The sequence below is a fragment of the Rhinolophus hipposideros genome, assembly GCF_964194185.1.
Source record: "Rhinolophus hipposideros genome assembly, chromosome: 9".
NCBI lineage: Eukaryota > Metazoa > Chordata > Mammalia > Chiroptera > Rhinolophidae > Rhinolophus > Rhinolophus hipposideros.
The window spans coordinates 48502683-48517429 of record NC_138055.1 but is presented as its reverse complement, the minus strand read 5'-3'; the positions used below and the strand labels follow the sequence as shown (position 1 = coordinate 48517429).

The 14747-nt window shown below is 35.6% G+C and overlaps 1 protein-coding gene across 1 annotated transcript in view; it reads right to left on the bottom strand.

Moving 5' to 3' along the window:
- Positions 1-4848: 4848 nt before the first annotated feature.
- Positions 4849-14747, bottom strand: part of ARID2 (AT-rich interaction domain 2) — a 151813-nt gene continuing 141914 nt past the window's right edge. Inside the window, exon 21 of the mRNA XM_081061166.1 lies at positions 4849-6458. Within this exon, the coding sequence (XP_080917292.1) occupies positions 6314-6458 (145 nt within the window). The 3' untranslated portion in view covers positions 4849-6313. The remainder of the gene's footprint in view (positions 6459-14747) is intronic.

The following is a 14747-nucleotide window of genomic DNA, read 5'->3' as shown; positions in this document are numbered from 1 at the left end:
TGTGTGTGTGTGTGTGTGTGTGTGTGTGTGTACCTTTAAAGATAACTTTTTATTTTTTACTGGGGAATATCAGGGAACAGAATGTTTTTCCAGGACCCATAAATTCCAAGTCAAGTCGTTGTTTTCACTCTAGTTGTGGAGGGCGCAGCCCACCATCCCATGCGGGAACTGAACCGGCGACCTTGATGTTATGAGCACTGCACTTTAACCAACTGAGCCAACCGGCTGCCCCTCTGTGCCAATATTTTATTCACATTATCTCCTTTAATTGTCATAACAACCCTGAATGTAGGTCCTATTATCAACTTCATATTACAACCGAAGAAATGAGGACGAAGTTAAGTTACTTACCCGAGATCATTCAGTTAGTCAGTGGACGAGTCAGACCTCACAGGTGAGCCTGAGTCAAAAGCCTATTCCGGTAACCATCTCTCAGTCCTACCTCTTAGCTCATCTCCAGGTCTACCCAGCTGTCTGTGCCCCAATACTTACTCTTCCTCACTTGATCTACCTAGGCAGGCTGGGCACCATAAACGGATCATCCATATTTCTATTTCCCTTACCCCTCTCCAGAGCACATGAAGTTATAAATCAGTCTACTATGCTAACCAACCAGTCACCCTACCTAGTCTCCTAGGTAAGAGACAGAAGTTCGTGTGTGCACCCTTAAAATTGTGCTTCCAGTATGAGACGGTGGCAGCTTCCTGCTCCCTTCTTTTTTTCACTAAGCTATTATTTTAACAAACCATGCCAATTTTCAAAGGTTGTATAATTCAGAAAGTTGCATGTTCCCAGGCAACGGTCCTGCAAGAGGGAATTTGTTGAGGGTTCAACCCCAAAATTAGTCTAGTCTTTTAGTCTAGTCTAGTCTCTAAACAGTTTAGCTGTAAAAAGGGCAGTGTCAGATTAATGAGAATTAATAAATCCTCTCTAAAGCAACAGCTAAATGTTTTCACCATCAGTTTAAGGGAAGTCATACAGTCCAGTCCAGGGATTCTGGAGCCCACCTCACCCAAATGTGATTCCACCTATTGGTTACCTTTGATTTCCAGACTACATGTTGTGGAGCTCTTTAGGTTCTCATTACGTGCTGGCTAAGCCACTTCTCTGCTTTAGCAACAGCTCACTCACTCTTCTCCCTGGAATTCTGTCCAGTTTTACTTCTGTGCCTTTTGTTTGTGTGTGTGGACTGTTTATAGCTTTGTCTCTCACTAATTATTTAAACGCTGCACAGTTGTAACTCCTCTCTTTGTGAGCAAGATTTCCCCAAACTTAAACACTCTCTTGCCGCTATTAGGTCTGTCAAATTTCGATTGGCCTTTAAAAGCTCTAATTTAAAAACATTTTTTTTCCCTCCGCAAAGCCCTTACTATGCCTTCCCCACCCATCAATCAAAGGAAGCCTGTCACGTACTGAACTCTCCAGTTTTTAATTCTCTTACGGCTCTTGTGTTGCCTTTTACCGTGTTGGGCAGCATCTGTCAGTTTGTCTTAGCCGTCACCTTCCAAACAAGCAGCAGAGGCACTCCATCCATCCTGCAAGCTCAATGAGATTTAAGGGAGGTACAAAAAGGGGGAAAATCCTATTAACATCCTAAAAATGTTTAAGAGGAATAACTGAGCAAAAGAGTCAGCTAACAGTTGTTCAGACTATACACTGGAATGGACAGCGGTTGATTGTAAACTGTGATGTCAATTTACTATAAACATTTGCCTTAGAAATATTCCTTTGTTAAGGGAATTCCTGGAAAGTGTTGCTGGCTTTAAGACGTTGAGTGATGCCAAATAAATAAATGAAACACTTAGAAAATAAATCCGAGGAATCATGGAAAACCTTAAAAAGACACCAAAATGCATAGAAAGAAAATACTTAATAGAAACAATGAAGCAAATACAAAAAAGAAAAGATTGGTACCAAAAATAGGTGTCTTATGTAGCAGTCTGACTCTCGGTGGAAAGAATTCTCCCCATTACTCTGTATAATTAGGCTCTATGTGTGCTGGTTAAATTACTTGCCATATGACCTCGGTCAAGGTACTTACTATCCTAACCCTCTTTATCCCACTTACTAAACATTAGCTATTACATTGGATTGTGAAGATTGAGACGATACACGTAAAAGGCTTAGCACAGTGACCAACAGAGGAAACTGGTTAGCAAATGTTCGTGACCAGCACACTTAGTTTGGAAACAATTTGTCCATCGACAAGGGATCTATTGATAGTAAAATCATGGTACACATATGAAATGGAACATTATACTACATAGCTGTAAAAATAGGATGAGAAAGCTCTTTACATACCAATATGGAAAAATCTTAAATTTTTAAAAAGTGCAATTTATGGTATGAAATATTTTGTGTAAAAACGAGAAAAACATTCCTATTTGCTTGTAGGTAATCAACACCAGAGATGTACTTCTGAAACATGAACAGTGGTTCTCGGGCAAGTGGAGTTGGGATCTAGCCGATCGGTGAAGGGTGGGATTTTCATTGAGTATCTTTTAAAAACGTTTTGATTCTTGCATTGTATGGTTGTATTACCTATTCACAAAAGTTATGTTTGAAAAGGCAGTTTATCTTTTAAACAAGTACGTGTATCCAACGTGGACTGTATTTCAGACTGAAATCCGCAGGAACCAGGACTTCATAGCTTTTTCTTTTAATATTTAAATGTACGCCAGGCCCCTGGAGTAATGCCATTTTGGTCGTAGTTTTTGTAATAACGATGAGGGGATGGAGGAGCTTAACTCGTTTTTACCAACTAACCTATGGTATGATTGGTTTCATTACCCGTTGTTTCACCAGTTCCAAGAACCTACAGACGACGTTAAGTGAGGACTTCACTGTCGTCTTATCAGAGGAAATGACTGCGCACCTACGTATGTGACAATGTGCCGTAGCCTTTCTCATTTATACACAGTGCAATCCTGGACTTCATTTTTACCAATGGAAGCATTTGCTCCTTTTCTTCATGAAATGAGGATACACGAATGCAACTGAAGATTCACCAATAGCAAGGTAGTGAGGAAAGTTAGCACTGGCTGTCATCAGAAAGTAGCATGGTCTTCATTTGTTTCGTTGCCCTGGGAGAAGGTTCAAATTCCGAGTTAGTCCAGTGACTGTTTTATGTACTGTGAAGAGTGAAAACAATACGAGAAGCTAAATTCTCCGTTGGATAGATACTGCATTTTTTTTCTTTTAACTGACTACTCTTTGGTCAACATTATCCCAGAATAACGTGCCGGATGCCCCGTGTGTTTAATACCCTGGCTGTGCTCCCGCTTCTTTGCAGCTTCGGTTTTGTGATAAAGCACATCTCATCACGATTCCTTTGGAGCTCACTACCTCAATCAGTGATTAAGATCAGGACAGAAGTCACTTATCCAAAACATTCTCATTTTAAAAATCATTTTTATTGTCATTTTATGGTTAAAAAAACATACACGGCATGACTATAAAGTAATGAGACAAGTTTTCATGTGTGGTTTGAACTACGGAGTCTCATTAGTATATAGTCACATCCTCTCTTGAGCTTGGAAGAAAAATATGCCTTGGCTATAAGATTATCAATTTTCTTACTTAAAATTTATTGAGTGCCAACAGAGCACTAGGCACATATATAACACAGAATTGTACAGTCTCTATGTTGTAGACTATATTATTTACATAGATTTCTTAAAGATAACATTAAAGCATGTATTTACAGAACTTTAGACAAAAATAACAATACTGGAAATCAGCAAATTTCTGTCTAGCGAGGAGCACCTTTTCATGAATGAGAGGGTTCTGCAGAATGAGTGCACAAGCACTTTAATTCCATTACCCAGCAAGTCCATGTTATTTCATTATAGTCTTATGAAGCTATAAGAAGAAAAACCTAAGTGGGAAGCCATAATTGGTTTCTTTAGGTCAAATACATTTAGAAAATTCTCTGCTGAGACCAATGCTTGAAGGTACTACAGACATATTTACATATTATAGCACAAAAGCTAGAACTACAGCATGCAATTCCAATGAGGTGGGAGAGTGAGTGGTGAATATGAAAATCATTTTTCTAAACGTGGAGTTCTTCCCTTTTCTATTACCATTGCAGTTTGTTATTTTGCAAAGAAACATGTACCTCAAACACAAAACACTGATGTTACACAAAATTATTGATGTTACATAAAAATATTTTAGAAAAATTCAAGAGATTTTTAGATTAGTACAATGAATAGAAAATTCTCCAACTGATGTCAACCTTTGGGTGCCTTGTAAGTTTTGGGGGTTTGAGGGCCGTTTTAGTGTTAACCACAGGATTTCTGGCAGGTCTGCTGGGCAGCCCCAGGCTTGGGCGGTAGGCCAAGAATAAACCCCACAAACCTAGGAAATAATCGTGACTAATGCTGGACAAAAAGTTTCTTAAGCATTCATTAATGCATGGCTGAGTACAGTGCCAAGAAGCCCCCTTCAGGGGGAAATTAGTTTCCTTTGCTACCAGTTGAATCAAAATATTTTTTAATAATTTTGTATCCAAACTAAGGCCCTTTTACTCCAAGAATCTGCCCCCAAATTCAGGTAGACTTATTTGGATGCACTGTGGTTCTGAAAGAATTGTCAATGAAATACAATATCAAACAATAATCAGAGTTTGCTTTGCAATTTAACAAATGGAAAATAATTACTCTCAGTCTCCCACTTAACTCATGCAAATTTGTCATGTAAAGATCCTCTCTTATTTGTTCTCTATTTAATGTATTATAAATCAACATATAATCAAATAGGTGACTGGACCTTGCCTTCAGCTGAATTTAAGAGTCTATATTTTTTAAGAATGTTTTAGCATACTCAGAAATGAAGGACTCAAGAAAATGTTCAGTCTTTTATTTAAAAACTATAAACAGTCACCAAAGTAAATAAAGCCATTCTATAACATAAACTGTTAGGTCTATATTTTTTACTGCACATCCTAAGGACACAGCAGAAGTGGTGGTTGGGAGGCCTTTCCACATTTTTGGATGCTAATAGAACAGGCAATAGGCAGTTATAAATGGATACATTTCACGCTGAGGGGAAAAAAGACAATATAAGGAAGTGAGTAGTTTCTGAGCAGGAATGTGGTACAGTATTAAGAATGGAAGAATAATACAATAAAATTCCACACTATATTAAGATAGAAAAAGTAGTGAAGAAAATATCATACCTGCACATAATGCATATATAACACAGGAGAAAACCTGTATAAAATTCCATGTATTTAAACCAATTTACAAATACAAAAAATTCTGTCCAAGCTCTGAGCTTGCACATGACAAACGTTTACAGTGGATACATGTTAGGGAAAACCAAAAAATACCTTCAAATAGTTTTTCTTCTACAAAAATGACATGAGATATATTATTCCATACTCTTTCATCCAGCAAAATGAGTTCTATAAGGTGTATAATACAAAAAAAAAAAAAAAAAGAGAAAAGAAAAAAAAAAAATCACAGTTCCACAAAACTGTTTTGACTTTACAGCATCAGTACCTTTGCAGAAGTATTTACACAAATTTAAAGAACATTCATCCACTGCGTAGAATATATCACAATTACTTACAATTGACAGGAAAGTCTAGAAAACTTTAGAACCTACCAATAATGCTCCTAGGACACCACAGAATGTATTTCCAGTGGCTGCAGTGGCATGAAAGGTGTTCATTCTATTCACAAATATTTACAAGATCTATTCAGACTGGTAAATTTTTATGATAATAAATAAGTGAAAATATATTGGCTCAAGTAAGAAAACCAAGCTACTGATTTCTAAACAAAACACACAATCCATAGCTAGATATTGGTGGCCCCCTCTGAGATCAGGGGAATAGGTGTGCTGAACTTTTTTTTTTAATTATTCAAACCAGCTTAAACGGTTTTGTAAATATAAAAATGTGCTCCTTTTTGGATATAGATAAAAATATTTAATGCTTCTATTTCATTTGCTCATGTAGGTTTTACAATATTCCATGTATATTCCAATGTGGATGGTACTGAATTCTGATCATACCAGTTTCCATCAGGATTTATCAGATCTGAGAGACATCCTGCAGATAAGCTGGTTGACAATCCCACAGCAGTTTTTTTTTCTTTTTCTTTTTAGATTTTTTTTTTAAACAGAGAACAAAGGGATTCGCTCAGAGATCAGAATACGAAGCTTCCTCTCAGCATCATGGGAGGAGATAAAATAATTCATTCTATGGTCTCTGTTCCATTAAGACTTGGTGCTTTCTTCAGTAACAACATGTGAAATGTATCTGACTTTCTTCGAGTTCCCCACTATAGAAGTGGAATTATTTTCACTGCAGCATTTCTGAGTCTTTTTCTTGTTCTTTACTCTGAACTGTAAAATTAAGTTCATAAAGGCATTTGGCAAGGGTGGAGGAAGCTTCCATATTACTAATGGCTAGCACTGATAAGTTGTTTTCATGTCTCTTTAACAACCTGGAAAAAAACATAGAAGTTCGTCAGTATCCAAGGTCACAGTGCTGATTCCTTATGGATTTTAGGTCTAAAACCTAAAAATTTTTAAAGAAACAATACATAGTTCCACACTCAGTAAATGTTAACAGCACTGAAGAAAGAGGGATCAGGTAAACAATTTTAATCTGTTTAATCTGTTCAATCTACAGATGAGTAAACTGAGGCCAACTTGAGGTATCCCAAACTGAAATGACTTTCTAGCTTAAACAGTAGCGGCAGAATCAGGCAACGTTTCTGACTATTTGCCTTTACTCCATAGTACCTTTTTAAATACAGGAGACTGCCCAGCATAATTCTGTATTCATCTTCATTCACGCTTCTAGAAAACCCAGATCATGTCTCTAAAATAGTCAAATTCATAGAATCAAAGAGTGGAATGGTGATTGCCAGGGGTTGGGGGAAGGTGGAAATAAGGAATTAGTAATCACCGGGCAGAAAGTTTCAGTTGTGCAAGACGAAGACACTGTAGAGATCTGCCGGCAACACTGCCCACAGTCACCACCGATTCATCGTACGCTTAGAAATTTGTTAAGAAGGTACATCGCATGTTAAGTGACCTCGCCATAATGAAATGAAATGAAACGAAATAAAAATTCAGATCATGTCAGAAAACAGCTGGAGAGAAACAAAATGGTTGCTTTTAAGAGAGACTTGAAAATAAAGATTATGTTCAAGGTATGATTGAAGTTTCTTTCTCTTCATTAAGTGAAACCAGGCAACATTTAGCTTACTATAAAAGAAGCTTTTTTTTTTAAATTTATAAACTTACAAAAAAGTTATAGTATTGATGTGCCTGCGTATACAGAGAAAGATTATAAAAGGGATTACTGTCTACTAAAGAAAAGAATGATGCTTAACGTTCAGGAGAAAAGTAGTAAATCAGCCAGAAATGGAAGGATGGATAAACATGTGATAAAGAAAGGTTTGAAATGTGCAAGTCCACTCATACACTAATTTTTTTTCAGTAAAAACTGGAAATGTATTTTCTCTTCCTTATTATTTTCTTAATAACATTTTTTCTCTAACCCTATTACAAGAATACAGTATTCATAATACATATACGTTATATATATTAATATATACATATTTTATAATATACACATAATTTACATTATAATACATATAATACATATAATTTACGTTATATGTAAAACGTGTGTTAATCCAATGTTCATGTAAGGCTTCTGGTCAACAGTAGGCTATTAGTAGTTAAGTAATTTTGGGAATCAAAACTCATACTTAGATTTCGACTGCCCAGGGGTCAGTGTCCCGACCCGTATTGTTTAAGGGTCAACTGTATTAATAAAATGTCACTGGTAAAAGCAGGTGACTGGTATGAGTGTTCACTGTGAAATTATTCCAAGTTTGCCTTATGTATGAAATTTTCAAGTTACATGTTAGAAAAAAGAAATCAACCAACAAGAAATTACCTAAGAACCTCAGTGCCTTCATTAAAATAACCATGGGTAAAAGGAACTAAAAGAGCAAAGAAAGGAAATGAAGACTTCTAAATTTTGAATGAAAAACATTTTAAGGAAGCAGTTTATGGGAAAAGACAGAAATTCAAAGCCAAAATTTAACATGTGAGGACTATGGTCATTTTTACCACAGCAAAGCAAAGCAAAAAAAAGGAGACTGATGACTAAGGAGTTGGGCATCTTTTCATGTTTTTGATTATTTGGATATTTGCTTTTATTTATTTTTCATACGTAGATACTCCACACACTGAAAAGAATGACTAAAATTAAATACTAAAATTATAATACCAACTTTTGACCAGTATGTAGAGCAACTGAGACTCTCTCATATATTGCTAGAGGGAATGTAAATTGATAAAACTTCTTTGGAATGTTTGGCACTATGTACTAAAGTTGTATTATCCTATGAATAACCAATCCTTCATAAAAGCTCAATAGAAATATGTACATATGTGACCAAAAAACATGTATAGAATGTTTACAGCAGCATTCTTCTTATAGCCCCAAACTGGAAAACAAACCATATGCCCATCAAAAGTAGAATGGAAAAAATAAATTTGAGTATGTTAATACAACAGAATTCTAAACTGCCATATGGTGAACAAAATCCTGCTACGTGCAATAACATGAATGAATCTCACAAACAATGTTAAGAAAAAATAGCTACCACAGAGAATATATACATAATATATGGCTCCACTTATATAAAGTTCCGAATCAGGCACAATTAATCTGTGGTGTCACGGATCAGGAGAGTGGTCCCAGAGGAGGACGGGGTAAAGACTGACTGGTGGGGACTCCAAGGGACTCTGTCTGTGGTACTGCTGTTCTATGTCTTTACTTAGATGGTTGGTTTTATGGGTGGTTTGCTTTGTGGTAATTCATTGGGCTTTACACTTCCGTGTTTTGTATTTTTCTTCAGACAAAATTTACTTCAAAAGTTTATTTAACAAACTTTTAAATCAACTATGAAATTTCTGTAAAAAAAAGTCATAAAAGCATGATTTAAAAATAACTTACAAAGTGGTATCAAATTATTTCCCCTCTATAATCGATAAACATTTTGACAAAGAAAAAGCCTTTAGTTTAAAAAACTTAATAAAATCATAATATTTTTCAAACTGATAAAGTCATATATTAAAAAGTATTCTTTTATTTTTATGTCACATGTATTATACTAAAAATACTAACTCTAACCACCAGGATGATTTTAAGGTAACAATTTCATTTTTGACAATTTATATCTTTTATTTTTGGGGAGGTTTGAAAAGTTAAATAAGCACTCACTAGATAAAAAAATGAAATATGCCTGCTTTGTTGTAAAGTGATATTCTTTTAATTTCATATTTCAAAAGTTCCTTTTTGATCTTTAACAAAGCATAAACAATGTGTCACTTTAATGCACTTGGTGAAAATGAGAAATAATTTTAAGTAGCATTAGTGAAAACAATTTAAGAGACAAATCAGTTTCTAGGAAAACAGCAGCTCAAACACAAGTTTATCTCCTTTCCCTCCCAAAATAAGTAAAAGGAATTTATTTTCTAGAGAAACTAAACCAGGAAGGCTTAGGATTTACAGAGACGTAGACACAGTGAAGGTTAGGGGTGAAGGATCAATCGGTCAGAAAATGGGACTGGGTAGGGGGCCGGCCCGGTGGCTCAGGCGGTTAGAGCTCCGAGCTCCTAACTCCGAAGGCTGCCGGTTCGATTCCCACATGGGCCAGTGGGCTCTCAACCACAAGGTTGCTGGTTCGACTCCCGCAAGGGATGGTGGGCTGCGTCCCCTGCAACTAGCAATTGGCAACTGGAGCTGAGCTGCGCCCTCCACAACTAAGACTGAAAGGACAACAACTTGAAGTTGAACAGCAACCCTCCACAGCTAAGATTGACAGTCAACAACTTGAGTTGGAAAAAAGTCCAAGAAGTACACACTGTTCCCCAATAAAGTCCTGTACCCCTTCCCCAATAAAATTTTTTGAAAAAAGAAAAAAAAAAAGAAAATGGGACTGGGTAAAAGGGAACATACTTGAACGCGATAGCCTCCTGGGACCCCTCCTCCACTCTATTTCCAGAATGCAGGACCTCACATTGACTTTCCTCCAAACTGCCCACCTCCAAAGGCAAGAAAATCACAGATTCATTTCTGGAGAAACAATCTCTCTACTGAAACTGACAAGGGGAAGGGGCTTCTAATAAACAAATTGGCTCATCGGGGTCACCCTAAAATAGCAATCATGAGTGACTAGAAATCACCCGCCCAGAGGTTCCAACTAGCTTGTAGATATTGTATAATGAAGCCAAAATCCTCAGACATTTGAAGAATTTTGAGGAAATGGGAGCTATACCCGGAGCAGAAGAAACTTCAAAAATACTAGCAATTAATACCCTCAGAGAGAGATGAGAAGGCACTATATTCAACATATTAACAGGATGTTATAGGAACAACTGGCAAGTCAGAAAGAGCTCTTAGAAATTAAAGCAGGATAGCTGAATTAAAAATTCAACAGATTTGATGATGAAGTTAAAGGAATTCCTAGAAAATAGATTAAACAGAAAAAAATGAAAGCTAAGAGAGAAAAGGAAATTAGAAGATCAATTGACAAGGGTCTAGCATCCAAAAAATGGGAAACAGAAACATTAAGAAATGGGAAATAGAAACAATAAATTGCAGGAATTATAAAAAGGAACATTGAAGAAAATTTCCCATTACCAAAGCACATGAATCTCTTGATTGAAAGGATCCACTGAAATGAAATGCCCCCTTCAGTGACAACAAGAAAACACTGACATCAAGACACACCATCATGAAATTTCAAAAGAGCAGACATTAAAAAAAAAAAAGACCCTAAGAGCTTCCAGAGGAGGGAAAAATAGATCACATACAAAGAAATGGGAACCAGAATGTCACTGGACTCAACTGCAAAGCTGCATGCTAGAGACATAGGAGCACTGCCCTCAGATTTTTAAGGAAAATGATTTTCCAATCTAGAATTTCATATCTAGCCAAACTACCAAGAGTAAGGGTAGACTACAAACATTTTCAGACATGCAGTATCTTAAAATTATCGGAGGATGGATGTGCTTTAGCATGATGACGGAATAAATCAAGTAAAGGAAGTAAGTGGAATTCAAGGAAAATGGATTCAACATAGAAGGAATTCCCAGGAATAGCTGTGTACTAGGTCGGCAAAGCAAGCTGTCTAGACTATAAAGGGAATAAAATGTAAAACTGACAGGGGTTTAACAACTGTGTTTGAGTACTGGATAGCTTATATATAGACTTGAGAGATACTGATTGAAATACATGGAAATATCAGCATCAGGCCCACAGAAAGCTAAACAAAACGCAAGGCAATCATTAACCCCAGAAAAACACAGAGAAAGAAAAATGTAATAAGAGCAGTACTCGCTTGGCTTAGCATCAAACAACCTGACAACAATCTTTCTTAAGATTTAATCAAAAACTGATTTAACAGTATTATGAGGAAAGGAAAAATAGGAGCCACAGAGATTTTAGGAGTATTCAGTTCTTTAGAAAGAGAGCCAACTGGTAATGCGTAAAGTTGGTATATAGTAACATTAAGCATATTATTTTTAAATATAGAGGCAAATACCAGAAAAATTACCTCAAACTGTTGAAAGCTTTCCCTAGGGGGTGGGTAGGAGGGGTGAAGTAAGAGACCACTTATGCTTTATTATAAACTTTTTAGTACCATTTAATTTTAAAAAATTAATTTTTACAGAAGCTATATTGAGATCTAAGTCATATACTAAGAAATTCACCCATTCAAAGTGTACAGTTCAGTGGTTTTGATATATTCACAGAATTGTGCAACCATCACCATAACCAATTTTTGATCAAATACCCATTAGCAGTCACTTCCCATTATTCCCCAAATATGTCCTTTGTCATTGTTGTTTTTAATTTTAAATTGTGGTAAAATACATATAATACAAAATTTACTATTTTAACCATTTTTAAGCGTACAGTTCAGTGGCATTAAATACATTCACATTGCTGTACAACCATCACCACTTTCGATCTCCAGAAATTTTTCATCACCTCATAAACAAACTCTGTCCCACTGAACAGTAACTCCCTATTTCCTCCCTCCCCCCAAGCCCCTGGTAACCATTGCTCTATTTTCTATCTCTATGTATTTCATTCTTCCAATGAAATATACGTGGAACCAGATAGTATTTGTCCTTCTGTGTCTGCCTGATTCCATTTTGCATAATGCCTACAAGGCTCATCTATGTTGTAGCATATATCAGAATTTCGTTCTTTTTTAAGACTAACGTTCCATTATATATTCCACATTTTAGCTATCCATTCGTCTGTTGGTGGAGGCTTGTGTTGCTTCCACCTTCCACCTCTTGGCTATGCTGCTGTATCTGTCTGACTCCTTGCTTTTAGTTCTTTTGTGTATATACTACCCATAAGTGCAACTGCTAGATCGAATGGTAATCCTATGTTTAATTTTCAGAAGACTGCCATACCATTTTATAGTTCCATCAGCAATGTGCAAGGGTCCCAAGTTTTCCACATCCATGTGAACACATGTACGTGTGTGTGTGTGTGTGAGAGAGAGAGAGAGAGAGAGAGAGAGTAACAGCCATCCTGATGGGGATGAGGTGGTATCTCATTGTGGCTTTGATTTGCATTTTCCTAATGATTAATAATGTTGAACATCTTTTCATGGGCTTATTGGCCAGTTATCTTTTTTGGAGAAATGTCTGTTCAAGTCCTTTGCCCATTTTTGATTTGGTTTGTTTGTATTTTGTTGTTGAGTTTTAGGAGTTCTTTATTCTGGGTATTAACCCCTGCATCAGATATGTGATTTGCTATTATTTTCTTCCATTCATGTGTTTTTAGTGTCCTTTTTCACCACAAGTTTCTAAATCTGATGTTCCATTTGTTTATTTTTTCAGTTCAATTTATTTTTTCTTTCATTGCCTGTGTGTTTGGTGTCATACCCAAGAAATCATTGCCAAATCAAATGTCATTAAGTTTTATAGTGTCAACTCTTACTTGTAGGTCTTTGATTCATTTTGACTTAATTTTTGTATATGGTGTTTGGTAAGGGTTTTACTTCACTCTTTTGCATGAGAATACCCAGTTTTCCCAACTCCCTCAGTTGAAAAGACTGTCTTTTCCGTACTGAATGGAGAACTGGCATCCTTACTGAAAATCATTTTAATATGTGAGGATCTATGTATGCCTGGGCTCTCTATTCCGTTCTGTTGGCCATATATATATATATATATATATATATATATATATATATATATATATATGCGTATACACACACATATATACATATATATATATATATTTTTGCCAGTACCACACAGTTTTGATTACTGTAGCTTTGTAGTAAATTTTGAAATCAGGATGTGTTGAGTCCCCCAACTGTGTTCTTTTTCAAAATAGTTTTGGTAATTCAGAGTCCCTTGAGATTTCATATACATTTTAGAATGGATTTTTCTATTTCTGAAAAGAATGTCACTGAGATTTTGATTGCGGTTGCACTGAATCTGTAGACTGCTTTGAGTAGTATTAACATCTTAACTACATTATGTCTTCCAAACCATGAACAAAGGATGTCTTTCCATTTGTGTATGTCTTCTTTAGTTTCTTTCAGCACTGATTTATAGTTTTCAGTGTACAAGTCTTTCACATCCTTGGTTAATATGATTCCTAAATATTTTATTCTTTTGATTTACTGTAAAATGAATTGTTTTCTTAATTTCTTTTATTGACTGTTCATTATTAGTGTATAGAAAAGTATCATTTGATTTTTAAATAAGTCCCATATATTACACTGATAAAAGATAGATACATCAAAAAAAAGAAAAAAAGAAAAAAAAAGGACATATATTCTCCAGAACTCAAGCTTAATCAGAAGGGAGATAAAACTGCATTTAAACATCTTATGCTATCCAATCAAATTCTGAATTTCAAATTTAAAAAAAAGCTGATATTTCATATTGTTCAGTATATTGTACTGTAAGAATGAAGGTAAATTTCCAGATATCTTCCTATTGACCTGACTTTTCTTATTGCAAATAGAATTTGCTTTAGTCTAAAAAAAAACAAAACAAATCACACCCTATAACTTATTCCCCTAGAGATGAGACGTATGAACAGAGAATTATCTTTTGCAGTTATCTGATTTCCTACACTCTCTTCTCCACGTATGTGAGTTTTGCCAGACTATGTCAGTTATTTTCACTCAAGCAAAACTTCTTATCACTGGAAAGAATTTAATGGATTGCTTTAATTCTTTTGCTTCTGCTATTCTAAGATCATAGGAACTGAAGATGCCAGAAGATATTTGGGATGTTCAGAGTTAAGTAAGATAACAAAAATGAACAAAACAAAAACAGTAAAATGAAAACTTTTGGCTCAAAAGTTATATTAGACCCAGCCAAAGCGGCTTTACTGTAAGCCTAAGAATATGCAATTAGAATGTGAGGAAAAAGCCCTAAGCAAAAGTTATTAAAATTACTTTTAGAATTCCAATTGCCTACACAAATTCCAGAAAGAGAACTCTACGAAAAAAATGAATTTGTGAGACTTCTTTCTTTCCATCTATCAACCAAATACTTATTGAATCACTATTACATTCCCAACATTATGTTAGGCTAAGAAATAAAAACAAAAAGAAAATATTCAATCCGTGCTTTCAAAGATCTCACCATCTAAGGTGGTACTGGAATGTGTGGGGTGGTAGAGAGTACCTGTTGCACTCTAGGTCAGGGGTAGGGTA